Source organism: Erythrolamprus reginae, chromosome 7, assembly GCF_031021105.1.
Source record: "Erythrolamprus reginae isolate rEryReg1 chromosome 7, rEryReg1.hap1, whole genome shotgun sequence".
Classification (NCBI taxonomy): Eukaryota; Metazoa; Chordata; class Lepidosauria; order Squamata; family Dipsadidae; genus Erythrolamprus; species Erythrolamprus reginae.
In genome coordinates, this window is record NC_091956.1 from 108,496 (window position 1) to 121,872 (window position 13,377).

Below are 13,377 nucleotides of genomic sequence, written 5' to 3' on the forward strand. Positions count from 1 at the left end.
CACACACACACCCCTCCTGCCTTCGCCCCCCCCCATCCGGGGGCCCTGCTCCCGCTCTCCCGGCCATTCTGCCCCTGCTGGGCTCCAGATCCCTTCTGCAGCAGCCCCTGCGCCCTCCCCCCACCCCTTCCAAGCCCCTGGGGAGCTGGTGGGGGATGGGCTGCGTGGGGCTCCTCCTGGCGTCTCCCCAGGGCCATCATCATCATCATCATTGTTCTCTCTCTCCCTCTCTCTCTCTCCCTCTCATCGAGCAAAGCCCCTGGGGCCAGAGGAGGCGCTCATGGGTGCTTTGCCCTGAAAGGCAGATGGGGGGGAGAGGGGCGGGCGGTTCTGTCGGCTGCCCCCTAGTGGCCTCTGCCTCTCACAGCACGGTCACCACTCTCCTGAGTCTGCTGTCCTGCCCCGCAGGGCCATGACGGAGTGCAACAGTGCCCAGATCCCGGGAATCTTTGGGGAGGCTGCGCTCAATTCTCAGCAGCCGGGAGGATGAGCTGAAGACGGTGACGGCCTTGGCCCTCGTCATTGAGGTGAGGACTCGCCCCAGAGTGGGGGTGGGGGAGGGGGGAGGGGTCCTCAAGATGCCAAGCCCCTCCGTCCGCCTTCTGCACACACACTCACTCACGCACACACACCCAGAGGTCGTCCTGAGAGCCTGTCCACGACCTCCGGCCTCTCCGAAGGGCCCTCCAGTGGTGGTTGGCTAATGAGGGAGAGGTCCTTCTGCCCCCCCCCCCCCCTCCAGTTTCTGAAGAGTCCCTCGGCCATCAAGATGATGAACCGGTTCAGCCTGCGGGAGCACCTGGAGGAGGGCCTGGCCGCCCCCAACCCGCGGTGCAAGACCTCTGCCTGAAGGGGGCTGAACAGCTTCGTCTTCCAGCAAGGGAAGGTACGAGACCCCCCTTTGGCTCCCGCCCGTCTCGGGCACCAGGCGCCACAGACGGGGTGGTGGTGGTGTCCAGAGCAAAGAAGGAAGGTGTGGGGGGGGAAGCCGACCCAGGTGGGAGGGGGCAGCCCTCTTTGTACCCGTCCACGGCTCTGAAATCCTCAAGTCTTCCTTCAGCTGCTGGGCAGAGACGGCTCCTTCCGTCCTTCTCGCTCTGTCCCGGCTGCCCAGGCGGCCCGATCACACCCCCCCCCCCGAAACGGCTTCCGGAGCTTTCTGAGAGTCGCTTCCCAGGAGATTCCTGTGCAAGGCGCCTCCTTCCCCTGCGCTTATCTGCTTAATGTCCTGAATCTCCAAGCGGCTTAAGCCCAGCCCAGCAGTCCAGTAGATAAATCACCCAGAGCCCTGATGGGAAACCCCACGGCACGTGTGGCACGAGTGGCCCTCTCTCTGCAGCCAGGCGGGCAGGACGTTGGCCAGCTCAGCTCCACAGCACGTGTGCCAGGGCCTCCCTCCCACCCACCGGGCAGCTGATTGTCCGGCCAGACCAGGTCCTACTTTCTCCTCGCTTTCCACGGCCGGAGCCTTCCCAGATCTCTGGAGATCCCCCCCAGCACTGTCTGGGCATGCAGGGCTTTCCTCCCCCTTCACCCCACCCAGCCCCTATCGACATATTAATTAGTTGGTTATCTATATTATATCCCCCCCCCAGAGCTCCATTTGTGCAGTGGGTTGGGACGTGTGGGGGGGCACTCATGCAAGCGCGCACCCTTTCAGCCCCCAAGGGAAAGAGGTTCTCCATCCCCGCGCTATGCTGACGTGTGGGGGCTGACTGGGGAGTCGTTGGGGTGCAGCCCATCTAGGCGGGACGCAGCCGGGAACTCATGGGAAGTTCAGACGGACTTCCACCAGTGGTGGCGCTGGAAAATCATGTGCTGCACTAATAGAAATGTATCAATTCAGTTTTGCCAGCCGCGCTGGGCCATGCGCGAAAGGGCTTCTTTGGCTGGCTCTTTTCCCCGCTTGACCGCTACTGAAGAGACAGAATGGTGGGCAAAGGGCCCATCCCTGTTCTACTAAGTAGGTTTCAAATTGTAAGGCCATGAATTGGGGCCCTTTGTCTGAGACCGTGACATCGGGTCGGCCGTGCATGGAGAAAAGTTTCCATAGCCCCTTGGTGACCACCTCTGCCCTGGTGGTGGCCATGAGGCCTTCCTCTAACCACTTCGAGTCACCATGTAGGGAGAGAGAGAGAAGGAGGGAGAGAGAGAGGGAGAGAGAGAGAAGGAGGGAGAGAGAGAGGGAGAGAGAGAGGGAGAGAGAGAGAGGGAGAGAGAGAGAGAGAGAGGAGAGAGAGAGAAGGAGGGAGATAGAGAGGGAGAGATTTGCAGAGCTTTTCCATCAGAGCTCTTCCTTTCCAAAGAAGAATGCAAGAGGGGGCAGGGAAGGTCCCGTCCTGGCCCCCACAGCGGAGCAGGGGTGGCAGGCCCCCATTTGAGGCCCGCAGCCGGCTCCCCTCTCAGACCTGTGCTTGCCTCCCTCTCGTCTGCTCAGGTTAAGTCCCTGCGAGACCAGCTCCCAACCATGATCAACTCTATTTTCAGTGGATGTGAAGACGTCCTGGAGGGACTGAACGACATAATGACCACTCTCTATGAAATGGATGGCCAGGGGATTGGGCTCATCTCTGTTGACCTGGCTCTGAATGTCCGCTCATTTTTTGAGGATGTAAGTTTTGAAGAAGTGGGGCAGGGGCTCCCATAAAAACACACGAACACCCGGCTGAGTCACCGCAGGGGCATCGAGCTCCGGAGGGCTGGAAAATTCAAAGGGGGGAAAAAAACGCCTGGATTTCTGAAATGGTCACTTTGAAAGTGTGCGTGTGTGTGCGTGCGTGTGGGGAGTGTTTGAAACCAGTAATGGCAATTTTCTAAATCTCTGTTTTGAACGGAAGAATGTTGTTGTTGTGGTGGGGGGTTTTTTGGGGGGGGGTTGAAAGAACCTGAACAATCCCCAGTTGACCCACTGAAATCTCTCTGCTCTTTGCTACCAGGTGAAATTCTTTGGGGTTCCAAGAGCGCCCTCCAAAGGCCGCCCTCCCTCCAAGCGTGTCTCTTTGTGTGTCTCCGCCAGGAAAGGGCCGACATCCGGGCCACCGCCATCTCCTTGTTTGGGCAGCTGGTGATGAGGTCCAAGGAGACCGAGAAGGCCCTGCTGAAGAAGGAAGTGGTCTACAGCCTCCTCCCTCTGCTGCTTCACCTGAAAGACCGCGAGACCACGGTGGCCATGGCAAGTGGAGGCCCCCGCAGGGGGGGGGGCGTGGGGGCTCTCCCCCTCCTCCCCACCACCAGGAGGGGGTGGCACAGTGGAGAGCCAGAGGTCTGGGGGATGAAGGTTGAAGCGGGTTCAGCAGCACCCACGTGAGTGCAGAAGGCCCGAAGGTGGCCCAATGAAGGTCAGCGAACGTGGTTTGCAGGTGGTGGTGCTGGTGTCGTCCATTGTGACGATGGGACCAGTCACACCAGGGCTGGGGAGGGAAGTCCAGCAGCCGTGGAAGAGCCGGCAGTGGGGGCACACACGAGAGTCTGGACACGGGCCACTTGTCCATCTGCCTCATGAACGCGTCCCACCGCTTGGGAGGACAAGGAGGGCCCTGGCCGGCATTCAAGGCTTAGCAAAGGGGGGTCGCTGGTGCCTTTTTGAGGGGTGGGAGTCCAGTGAGCTCAGCGGCTTGATCGGTGCCCCCGCATGTTCCCTCTTGGGCTGAGAGGGTTTTGGGGGGCTGGAGAGACGTCCCCTTCTGCAGGGGCAACTCACCCACCCCTGCTGTCTCCCCGACTGCAGAGCTGCAAGTTGACTCTCCTGCACTGCGGGGTCTTCCTGGGGTGGGCTCACCTGAAGCTGATGTTCCGCAGTCTGGCCTGGGATGATCTCCGGAACTGCTTGGTGAATGCTTGGAAATACCTGGTGAGTGGCAGCTGCTTGTCTTAAATGGAAGCCATTTACAAACTCAGTACAGGCAGCCCTGGTTTAATAGCCAACTGCTTAATGACCGTTTGATGTTACAACAGCCTCGGAACCATGCACTGTTGCGGAAGGTCACACCAGCCCCCTCGGCCGGGAGGCCACTAATGGCAGCATCCGTTTGTGACTTTTTGGTTCTTTTCCATTGTCCTCCCTCCCACAACTCAGCAACATGAGAAGGAAATGGCGCAAGAAATGCCACACAAGTCACCGGGAATTCCTGCCGTAAAAGCAGAATATTTATTCATTTGACTTGCAGGCCACCCTCTCCTGCCAGTCTCAGGGGGACAGTAAAAAAGTCAACAGTAAAACAGCAAAAAAACCCATTAATATAACCCCACTAAAAAAAACAATAAAATCTCCTAATAATTATTAAAAACCCTTGATCCAGACAATACCAGGGATGCATCAAGCGGAGCATAGAATCTCACTCACGTGGAGTAACTATTCCTCTCTACGGTCCTTTGGTACGACCACACTTGGAATAATAATAATACTGTGTTCAGTTCTGGGGGCCCCAATTTAAAAAGGACATTGATTGACTAGAGCAGGTTCAAAGGAGGAGAGTTACCAGGATGGTGAGGGGTCTGGAAACCACGTCCTACGAGGAACGGTTAAAGGGTCTAGGGAGGTTTAGTCTGCAAAGGAGAAGACTGAGAGGAGACTTGATAGCTGTCTACCAATATCTGAAGGGCTGTCACAGAGCAGAGGGGTCAGCATTGTTCTCATCAGCACATGGAAGGACTGCAAGGGGAGCAGATTTAGATGAGATTTAAAAACTTTCTAACGGTAAGGGTGATAAACCGGTGGAACAGTTTGCCACAGGAGGTGGTGGGCTCGCCTTCACTGGAGGTCTTCAAACAGAGGCTGGACAGTCATCTTTCTGGGATGGTTTGATGAATCCTGCATTGAGCAGGGGGTTGGAACCGATGACCGGGAGGTCCCTCTCCAACTCTGTGATTCTATGATTCACCACTTATACTAGTCAAAAGAGGCGCCCAGGCCTGTCGGCAGAGCCAGGTCTTCAAGGGTTTTTGGAAGGCCAGAAGGGGAGGGGCAGTATGGACCTCGGAGGGGGAGAGTTGGTTCCAAAGAGCTGGGGCCACCACAGAGAAGGCCCTCCCCCACGGGCCTGCCAACTGACATTGCGACCTCTCTGTGGCACTAGACCCTGGAGGGCCCCTTGGTTCAGTGAGGAACTCCGGGAGTTGAAACGTCAGAAGAGACGTCTGGATAGGGGTGGAGGGAAAGTAAGTCTGAGTTCGATCGAACACTTGTAAGAGCTCACATTAAGACTTACAATGCGCGTATCATGCCGCCTTGATTGCATCAGTGGAATCTCGCCCGGCCGCTCTGTTCAGGGTGACAAAGCCGACTGACAACGAGTCAGTCAAGGTAACTGGAGCTCATCTTTGTCCACCTGTCAGGGAAGAGTTTGATCTGGTGACACCCGATGAAGTGGACAAGGCCATTGGAGCTGTGAGTTCCTCCACCTGCTTACTGGATCCGTGTCCCTCTTGGCTGGTTTCGGCCAGCAGGGAGTGACACGGAGCTGGGTCCAGGAGATTGTCAACATTTCTTTGGGGGAGGGGGTCCTTCCCTGCTCCTTATAAGGAGGCACGTATGTGACCCCTCCTCAAGAAGCCTTCCCTGGACCCAGCCGTGCTTAATAACTACTGTCCAGTCTCCAACCTTCCTTTTATGGGGAAGGTTGTTGAGTTGGTGGTTTCGCTCCAGCTCCAGCGGTCCTTGGAAGAAGCCAATTATCTAGGCCCTCAACAGTCGGGATTCAGGCCCGGCTACAGCACACAAACTGCTTTGGTCGCGCTGATGGATGATCTGTGGTGGGCCCAGGATGGGCTTGTCCTCTGTCCTGGTGCTTCTTGACCTCTCAGCGGCTTTCAATACCATCGACCATGGTATCCTTCTGCGCTGGCTGGAGGGGTTGGTAGTGGTAGGCACTGTAATGCAGTCGGTCGCAGTCAGGGTTAGTGGGGGGTCGGAGGTCGACCTCTAGGTTGCTCCCTGGTGGGGTGTCGGTCCTCTCCCCCCTATTTAATATCTACATGAAACCGCTGGGTGAGATCATCCGAGGGCATGGGGTGAGGTATCATCAGTATGCTGATGATACCCAGCTGTACATCTCCACCCCATGTCCAGTCAACGAAGCAGTGGAAGTGATGTGCCGGTGCCTGGAGGCTGTTGGGGTCTGTATGGGTGTCAACAGGCTCAAACTCAACCCTGACAAGATGGAGTGGCTGTGGGTTTTGCCTCCTAAGGACAATTCCATCTGTCTGTCCATTACCCTGGGGGGGGAATTACTGACCCCCTCAGAGAGGGTTTGCAACTTGGGCTTCCTCCTCGATCCACAGCTCACATTAGACCATCATCTTTCAGCTGTGGCGAGGGGGGCGTTTGCCCAGATTCGCCTGGTGCACCAGTTGCGGTCCTGTTTGGACCGGGAGTCACTGCTCACCAGTCACTCATGTCCTCATCACATCGAGGTCGACTACTGCAATGCTCTCTACATGGGGCTACCTTTGAAAAGTGTTTGGAAACTTCAGATTGTGCAGAATGCGGCTGCGAGAGCAATCGTGGGCTTCCCTCCATCTGCCCATGTTACACCAACACTCCACAACCTGTACTGGCTGCCGATCAGTTTCCGGTCACAATTCAAAGTGTTGGTTATGACCTATAAAGCCCTACATGGCATCGGACCAGAATACCTCTGAGACCGCCTTCTGCCACACAAATCCCAGTGACCAAGTTGGCCTTCTCTGGGTCCCGCCAACTAAGCAATGCCGCCTGGCGGGACCAAGGGGAAAAGCCTTCTCTGTGGCGGCTCCAGCCCTCTGGAATCAACTCCCCCCAGAGATTAGAAGTGCCCTCACCTTCCTTGCCTTTCACAAGCTCCTAAAACCTACCTATGTCACCAGGCTTGGGGATGTTGATATTCTCCGTAGCTGATTTATGTATGGTTTGCTTGGGTTGTGTGATAAATTTTTATGATAAGGGTTTTAAATCTGTTTTTTTAATATTGGATTTGTACATTGTGTATTGTGTTGTGAGCCGCCCTGAGTCTTTGGAGAGGGGCGGCATACACATCTAATAAATTATTATTATTATTTATTATTTTTGCTTAGTTAACAAGACTCGGAGAAGTCCACCTCTGTGGGATCTCACTGGTCCCTGGGATTATTTGATTTATATTTGGATTGTACCGATAGGATTGCCGTTACAGCTGCACCTTAATTTATGACCACAAGAGAGCCCATTATTGGCTGGCAAGTCAGGGCGGTTGCTAAGGAGGTCATGACTTGATTCGATTTTACAACCTTTTTCACAATGGATATAAGTTGAGTCCCGGTGGCCATTAAGCCAAGGCAGCGTATCCCCAGGGGGGGGGGGGGGTTGCGAGGAATATGACTGCAGGATGCGGCAACAGACGTGAGCGGAGACCTGTTGCCCAGCGGCCCAAATGCCACCATTTCTGTGCAGCAGTCAAAACTTTGAGGTGGGTCAAAAGTCTGTTCTGTTGAGTCTGTTGTAACTCAAAGCCCTGGTGGCTCAGAGTGCGGGATTGCAGGCAGCTCTGCCCACACGCCTGGAGTTCGATCCTGACCAGCTCAAGGTTGGCTCAACCTTCCATCCTTCGGAGGTCAGCAAAATGAGGACCCGCAGAAGAGTTGGGGGAAAGAGGCGGATTCTTTCAAGCGTGGGAAACGGCATAAAAGCCGTGGGGCTATTAGGACAATATTGCGCAAGGGCCTCCGAAGGACACAAGAAAAACATCGAGGGAGAAACTGGGCAGAATTTGAGTGGGAGGTCGGTTCCGTATCCGCCTCATGGATCCACGGCTCCCCTGCTTGCCAGGCCTTCTGTGCCGGAATTACGGGGAGCGTCTCCTTCCCGGTGCCAGCAGTCCAACCGACAGATCTAGGTTTAAATCAGAGTCCAGCCAGGCAAAGAATTCCCCAAAGTTCCAGTTGGTTCTCAAAGCCACCTTGTCATGTCCATTTCCCCCAAGATTTCTGCTTCCAGGTTACAGTTCATTCTCCTGCCCCAAGTTGGTCACGCGGACCACTCATCTTCTGCCCCCAGGTCCGTACACGCTCATCTTCTTCCTGCCCGGTGCTGACAAATGATGACCTTGAAACTCTAAAAGGCATTTATTTTGTCAACCGCCTCTCCCCTCTTCCCACAGCAAGAACACAACACTCCAAAAGAACAAGGCACAAGGGGGCAGGCCAAACCCTCCAAAGCCTTCTGGGCCTGACGCCCAGTGCCCACTGACCGCGGAAGAAGCGTGACGAAAGAACTGAGCCCAACATAGAAAGAGACTCTCCTCACCGGTCAAGAGAGGAGCCTCTTGGTGCATGTGCCCCGCTCCCGTCCCGAGCCCTGGCCTGAGCACAGGGACACAAGTGGGGCTGGGCCGCTTTCCTTCCCCCGCACGGCTCGAGGGGCACCAGACGTGGCCAAACATTACGGCCACCATTGAGCCTGGCTCTCTGTGGCTGAGTGGAGCAGCGGCCAAGTGGTTCCTGCTCCATTTTATGACCTTCTTAAGCGTTAAGTGAATCGGGCTGTGACTTTGCCCATCAGGCCCCAAAAGGGATCACAACAATTCTCCGTGGCCCCTTTTCCTTTCCTTTCGCCTTCTGCAGATGAGGAACAACCATGAGAACATCCACATCTTCCTCTCCCAGTCCTTGGGGTTCCTCCAACACGCCCAGGACCGAAATCAGGAACGGTGCTGCACGCTTCATGGGTAAATCTAAGAAACGCCCCCCCCGCCCCCCCGCCCCTGGAACCCCAGGCCCTTCCCCGGTCCTCCCCCCCTGCCGCCCCTCCCACAGCTTCTGCCATGTGTGTGTGTGTGTGTGTGACGGAGGGGCTGCCAGGCGGGGTCCCAAGGCAGGGGGGAGGCGGGAGGGGCCGGGGGCCCAGAGAGAGCGGAATCGGGACCTCTTTCAAGAGGCGGCTGGAGGGGGGGCACGCAGCACAAAGGCCCCCCTGAGTAGATTGTCCCCCTCGGACACAGGAGGCCTGTGGGAAGGCTCAGGCCAATCTTTCACAGCCCCCACCCCGGTCCCCACCCCAATGACCAGGCTGATGAAGGGAGCTCAGCCGCTCCGATCTGCCGCCCAGAAAGTCTCCAAAGTCCTTTTGGGGCAGGGGGGAGGGGGGGGGAACCTGCTCCCACCTTGTTCAGTGAGCAAACTGAGCTGAAATTGGGGGTAACCGGGCTTTGTGGGTCCACAGAGTTTGGGGCAGCCCCGGACCTCACTGTCCACTTTTGCTCCTCTTCGGCTTTAGCAACACGAGGAGCCAGCAGGGCAAGTCTTACTGTCGGTTCCAGTCCGCGCTGCTTTGCCCAAATGGCTCCCAAGGGGGCCGGGCAGCTGTCGAGAGGCCCTTTCTCGCCCCCACCCCCGAGTGGCCCCATCGGTCAGAGGCCTCCTCTGCCAATCCATCTGTCCACCTCCAGAGCTCTCGCTGGCAAGCAGGCAGAGGGAGCCGCCCGAGGGCCAAGCGAGGAGGAGGGGGAGGAGGGGGTCTCTGCCTGGGCAGCAAAATTCTGCCATTGTTTCTGTCCAGGCTACACGCTCAACTATTACAGCTCAGAACTGTCCAAAAATCTGGAGCAGGAGGACCTCTCGCACCTGAGCAAAGGTAGGAGAGGAGAGGAGGGGCAGGGGCTCCCCTTTGGCCCCCTCCCCCTGCAGAAGACTCCAGGGGGGCGCCTTGCGCTGCCCCCCACCCGAGACGCCCCCAGGGCCCCCACCTGGGGATGGTTCCCTGCCTTTATGCCACTTCAGTCTCCGGCTTTCAGCAATAAGAGGCTGAGGGATAGTGACACAGTAATTGACCAAAGATATTGAAACTAATATAAAAGATTATAGAAGCCAAGAGTTGGAAGGGACATTCTGGTCCAGCCCCTGCCCAGATCTTTGCTGGAAAACCTCCAATGAGGAAGCCCCCCCCTCTGTGCCCCTCCCCCAACAACCGCTCACACTCGGTCAGAAAACCCCTCTACAAGTTTGGATCCACCTTTCTTCTTTAGTTAACCTGGATTCATCTTCCCTGGAATATTTTTGGGGTGTTAAACTATCATAAATGTAACATGGTGCAAAAAATATGTTTTTAACTTCCTGAATATTAAGAGGACCATAAAGCCCGTGTTAGATCTCTGCTTAGATCGCTCACATGACAGAGTTTGCAGGGGGGGGGGCAGCTCAGCGAGAATAGTCCAGCCATCTGCCCATCTGCCTAACTTAACACACACACACACACAATTTTAAATATCTCAACAAATACAACCTTTTTAAAAAAAACCTGGGCCCAAAACTATGCTTCTTGCATGAAAACATGCCATAGCAAGGGGGGGGGCTGGGGGGGGCATGCGGATTGTCCTCTTGTGCCCAGCAAGGCCCTTTGAGCCGAGCGGACAGAGAGCCGGGGGGGGAGAGCGGGGGGGGGGGCTCTTCCGGCGTCTTTAGGGCACCCTGGAAATGAGAGAGGAAGGAGACTCTTTCGCCTCAGGAGACCTTCACCTAGGGGCAAACTTCAGAAAAGCATCAGCCAAATCCCCCCCCCTCCTCTTCCTGGGGAAAAAACGCTTCACAAGGCGCTTGGACGATACAGCGGTTCGGGAGGCCGGAGGGAAAAGACGGGATTCAGGCCTCGGTATGGGTCAGGGACTCTTTGAAGGGTCAGTCACCTTTCAGCCCCCTCAGTGTCACTGACACTGACCCCATCCAACGGGGGGGGGCAGCTCATTTATGAAGGTCCCCTCCCTCCCTCCCTCCCCCCCATTCAGCGTCGACCTCAGAGGTCCTCAGACGTGGCAACTTTTGGGGGCTCCAGCTCCCAGAATTCTCCAGCCAGCATAAAGTTGCCACGTTTGGGGACCCCCCCCCCCCGATCTGCCCAGAGGAAGGGGCCGTCCACCGCACGGGACGAGCCACCAAAGTGCTGAAGAAGCCCCATATTTTCAACATTTGTTGAAACGCTTAATTCATCCCCAGCCTGACTTGCAGATTTTATTAGCCATTTGCTTTAATTGTGTGTCTGAGTTTTCCAATTCTTATGCAGCAAAGTCCCTTATTTCTCCTCATCAATAGCGTTGTGCTAGATCAGGCTTCCACCAATTCCCCAAGCGTCTCCAGTTGGTTCCCTTTAAGGTGGAGGTCTTCAAACTGGGCGACTTCAACCCTGCACAGCTGGCTGGAGAATTCTGGGAGTTGAAGTCCACCAGTCTTAAAGTTGCCAAGTTTGAGGCTTTAAGATTTCCATGCATGGAAGCTCTGTGGTTGTTGAAATCAGCTCCCTTAAACGCCAACATGGTTGTTTGACTTTGTAGAGTTACTCTGTGAAAAGCTGGGCAGACAATAAATTTGAGAAACAATAATAATAGTTTTAATTCCAACCGAACTTGGTTGGTCTTCCCAGAAAGTTCCCACAATTTCGACCTCCTCTTATCATCTCATCCACATGAGTCCAGGACAGCTGACCTTGGGATTCCCCCCTCTGTCTTTTGGGGGACCGTTTTGCCTGCTAGCCTTCTCAGGAACCTGCTTGGCCTCCCACTTGAGGCATTGTTGGTCTCCCAATTAAAGCCCCCCCCCCCCCGTTACTATTGCAACGTGTTTCCTGCACACCAGGGCTTGGTCTGCTTGGCTGGGTGGTCTGCAGGATGCCCCCGTGGCATGGTCCCCCCTTTTTCCTTTCCTGATAAGCCAAATGCACTCAACAGCCTCTTTGTTTTCGTTTCTGTTCAGTTGCAATTGTTTCTTATTTACAAGGCAAATCCTCCTCTTTTATAAGGTTTCTTTTGAACCATCTTTAAACCCTTCGAGCAGAAAGGTCCAGTCATGGGTTTCATCTCACCAGGTTTTGGTCACGGCAATTGTGACCTTGTCTGCCTGCCTGTGCCTGGATTTCTACTCTGCCCCGTTTGTGTGAATTGTGGAGGCGTCAGGCTCTGGGTTTGATTCCTGCGGCTGTTTTGTACCCGAGTTCCCCTGCTTTCTTACCACTCGGCCGGTGGTATTAGGTCCCAAAATTTGGTCTTCTTCCCTTCCGGCTGCGGCTTGAAGCCCTTCGGATAAGCAGAGCCCCCTTTTCTCCAAAAACTTTCTTCCCAGGCAAACGCCAGGCAACCTCAGTAGAACTGGGGTTCACTGAAACCCCTTTTTGTAATCTCTACATTCCTTTTGTTCTAGTTTTTCAGAAGATGGAGTCAAGTTCTGACAGCAGCATGGTCCATTTTGCAAAAAACTATCGGGTACTTTTACAGAAACTGTCTGTGAAAAGGAGGTGAGGAAGAAGAAGGCATCAGCCTCAAGCCACGTTCTCCTGGCAAACCTGGTCTCAGAACTAGGGTTAGGGGAGGGGGATCTGTCTCTGCCCCACAGGGGGCCACACCTGGGGGGGTCTGGGGGGGGCTGCAGCTCCTAACCAACGTCCCCTTCAGTGGGCCAGAAAGGATGGGAGCCACCGCTGGGGAGAAGCCAGAGGGGAGAGCCAAAACTTAAGACCCTCCTGCCCCGACAGGCTGGCCGGAGCTGGAGAGAAGGACGGCCACCGCGAGCGACAGCAACGCTCCAGGTGAGGCCCGGGGGGGGGTGTCAGGGCCCCTTCCTTGGATGACCACCAGCACACGCAGAGAGAGAGAGAGAACTGACACACGGACCTATGTTGGCCCCAGGAACAACACGCCACTTCACCATCGAGCCCCTGAGTGATGGAAATGGGCTGCCTGGGCATCCAGACTCTTCTCTGACCCACCTGACCAACTGCCCCCCTCTCCCTTTCATTCTGCCTTGGCCCCCTCCCCCACGACGGGGGATCCCTTCGCCAGGTCCACGGAAAGAGAGGGAGGGGCCAACTCCCAGGCAAGGTCACTTGGCTCCATGGACAATTCCTGGCCACCCTGACCAGTGGCAGCACCTCACACACACACACACATTAGGGCTGCTGAGGTTTCCCTCTCGTGGCCGCACAATGTCCACCCTCCGAGAATCAGCCGCCCTCTGGCCCTCCCCCACCCTTGATCCAGGCAGCCTGCTGGGGGGGGGCAGCCCTGGAGCCACCCACTCCCCCCCCCCCAGGCGGGCAGATGGGTGGAAGAGGTGCGAGTAATCTCTCACTCACGAGGGGTCAACAAGGCTGGAAAAGGACAACGAAACGAGAGGGAACCCCAGAGGAATTCCTAGAAGGAAACCCACGGGGGGGGGGGGGGGGGGCAGCCAGAATTTACCAGGAGGGGCACAAAGGGAATGGCGCCACCCTGGCTGGACCCCACATCCCCAGTCTGCACCAGGACAGGGACTGGGGGGGTGGGGTGTCCGAGGACAAGCGCAAGATTAGGCTGAAGTGTGGGGGGGTTCATTTGATTCGTGCAGCAAAGCAGCAAATGAGCTGGGGGGGGGTCACAGAGCTAACATGGCCCGTCTCTCCCCCCC

General features: G+C 56.1%; 1 protein-coding gene across 1 annotated transcript in view; it reads left to right on the forward strand.

The window, feature by feature from the left end:
• LOC139170007 (maestro heat-like repeat family member 5) overlaps window positions 1–13,377 on the forward strand; it is a 55,802-nt gene that overhangs the window by 40,929 nt on the left and 1,496 nt on the right. Inside the window, 12 exon segments of the mRNA XM_070756709.1 lie at window positions 409–466; window positions 468–527; window positions 743–886; window positions 2,438–2,611; window positions 3,017–3,172; window positions 3,728–3,850; window positions 8,575–8,643; window positions 8,645–8,678; window positions 9,509–9,583; window positions 12,136–12,229; window positions 12,467–12,497; window positions 12,499–12,520. Coding sequence (XP_070612810.1) covers window positions 409–466; window positions 468–527; window positions 743–886; window positions 2,438–2,611; window positions 3,017–3,172; window positions 3,728–3,850; window positions 8,575–8,643; window positions 8,645–8,678; window positions 9,509–9,583; window positions 12,136–12,229; window positions 12,467–12,497; window positions 12,499–12,520 — 1,040 coding nt within the window.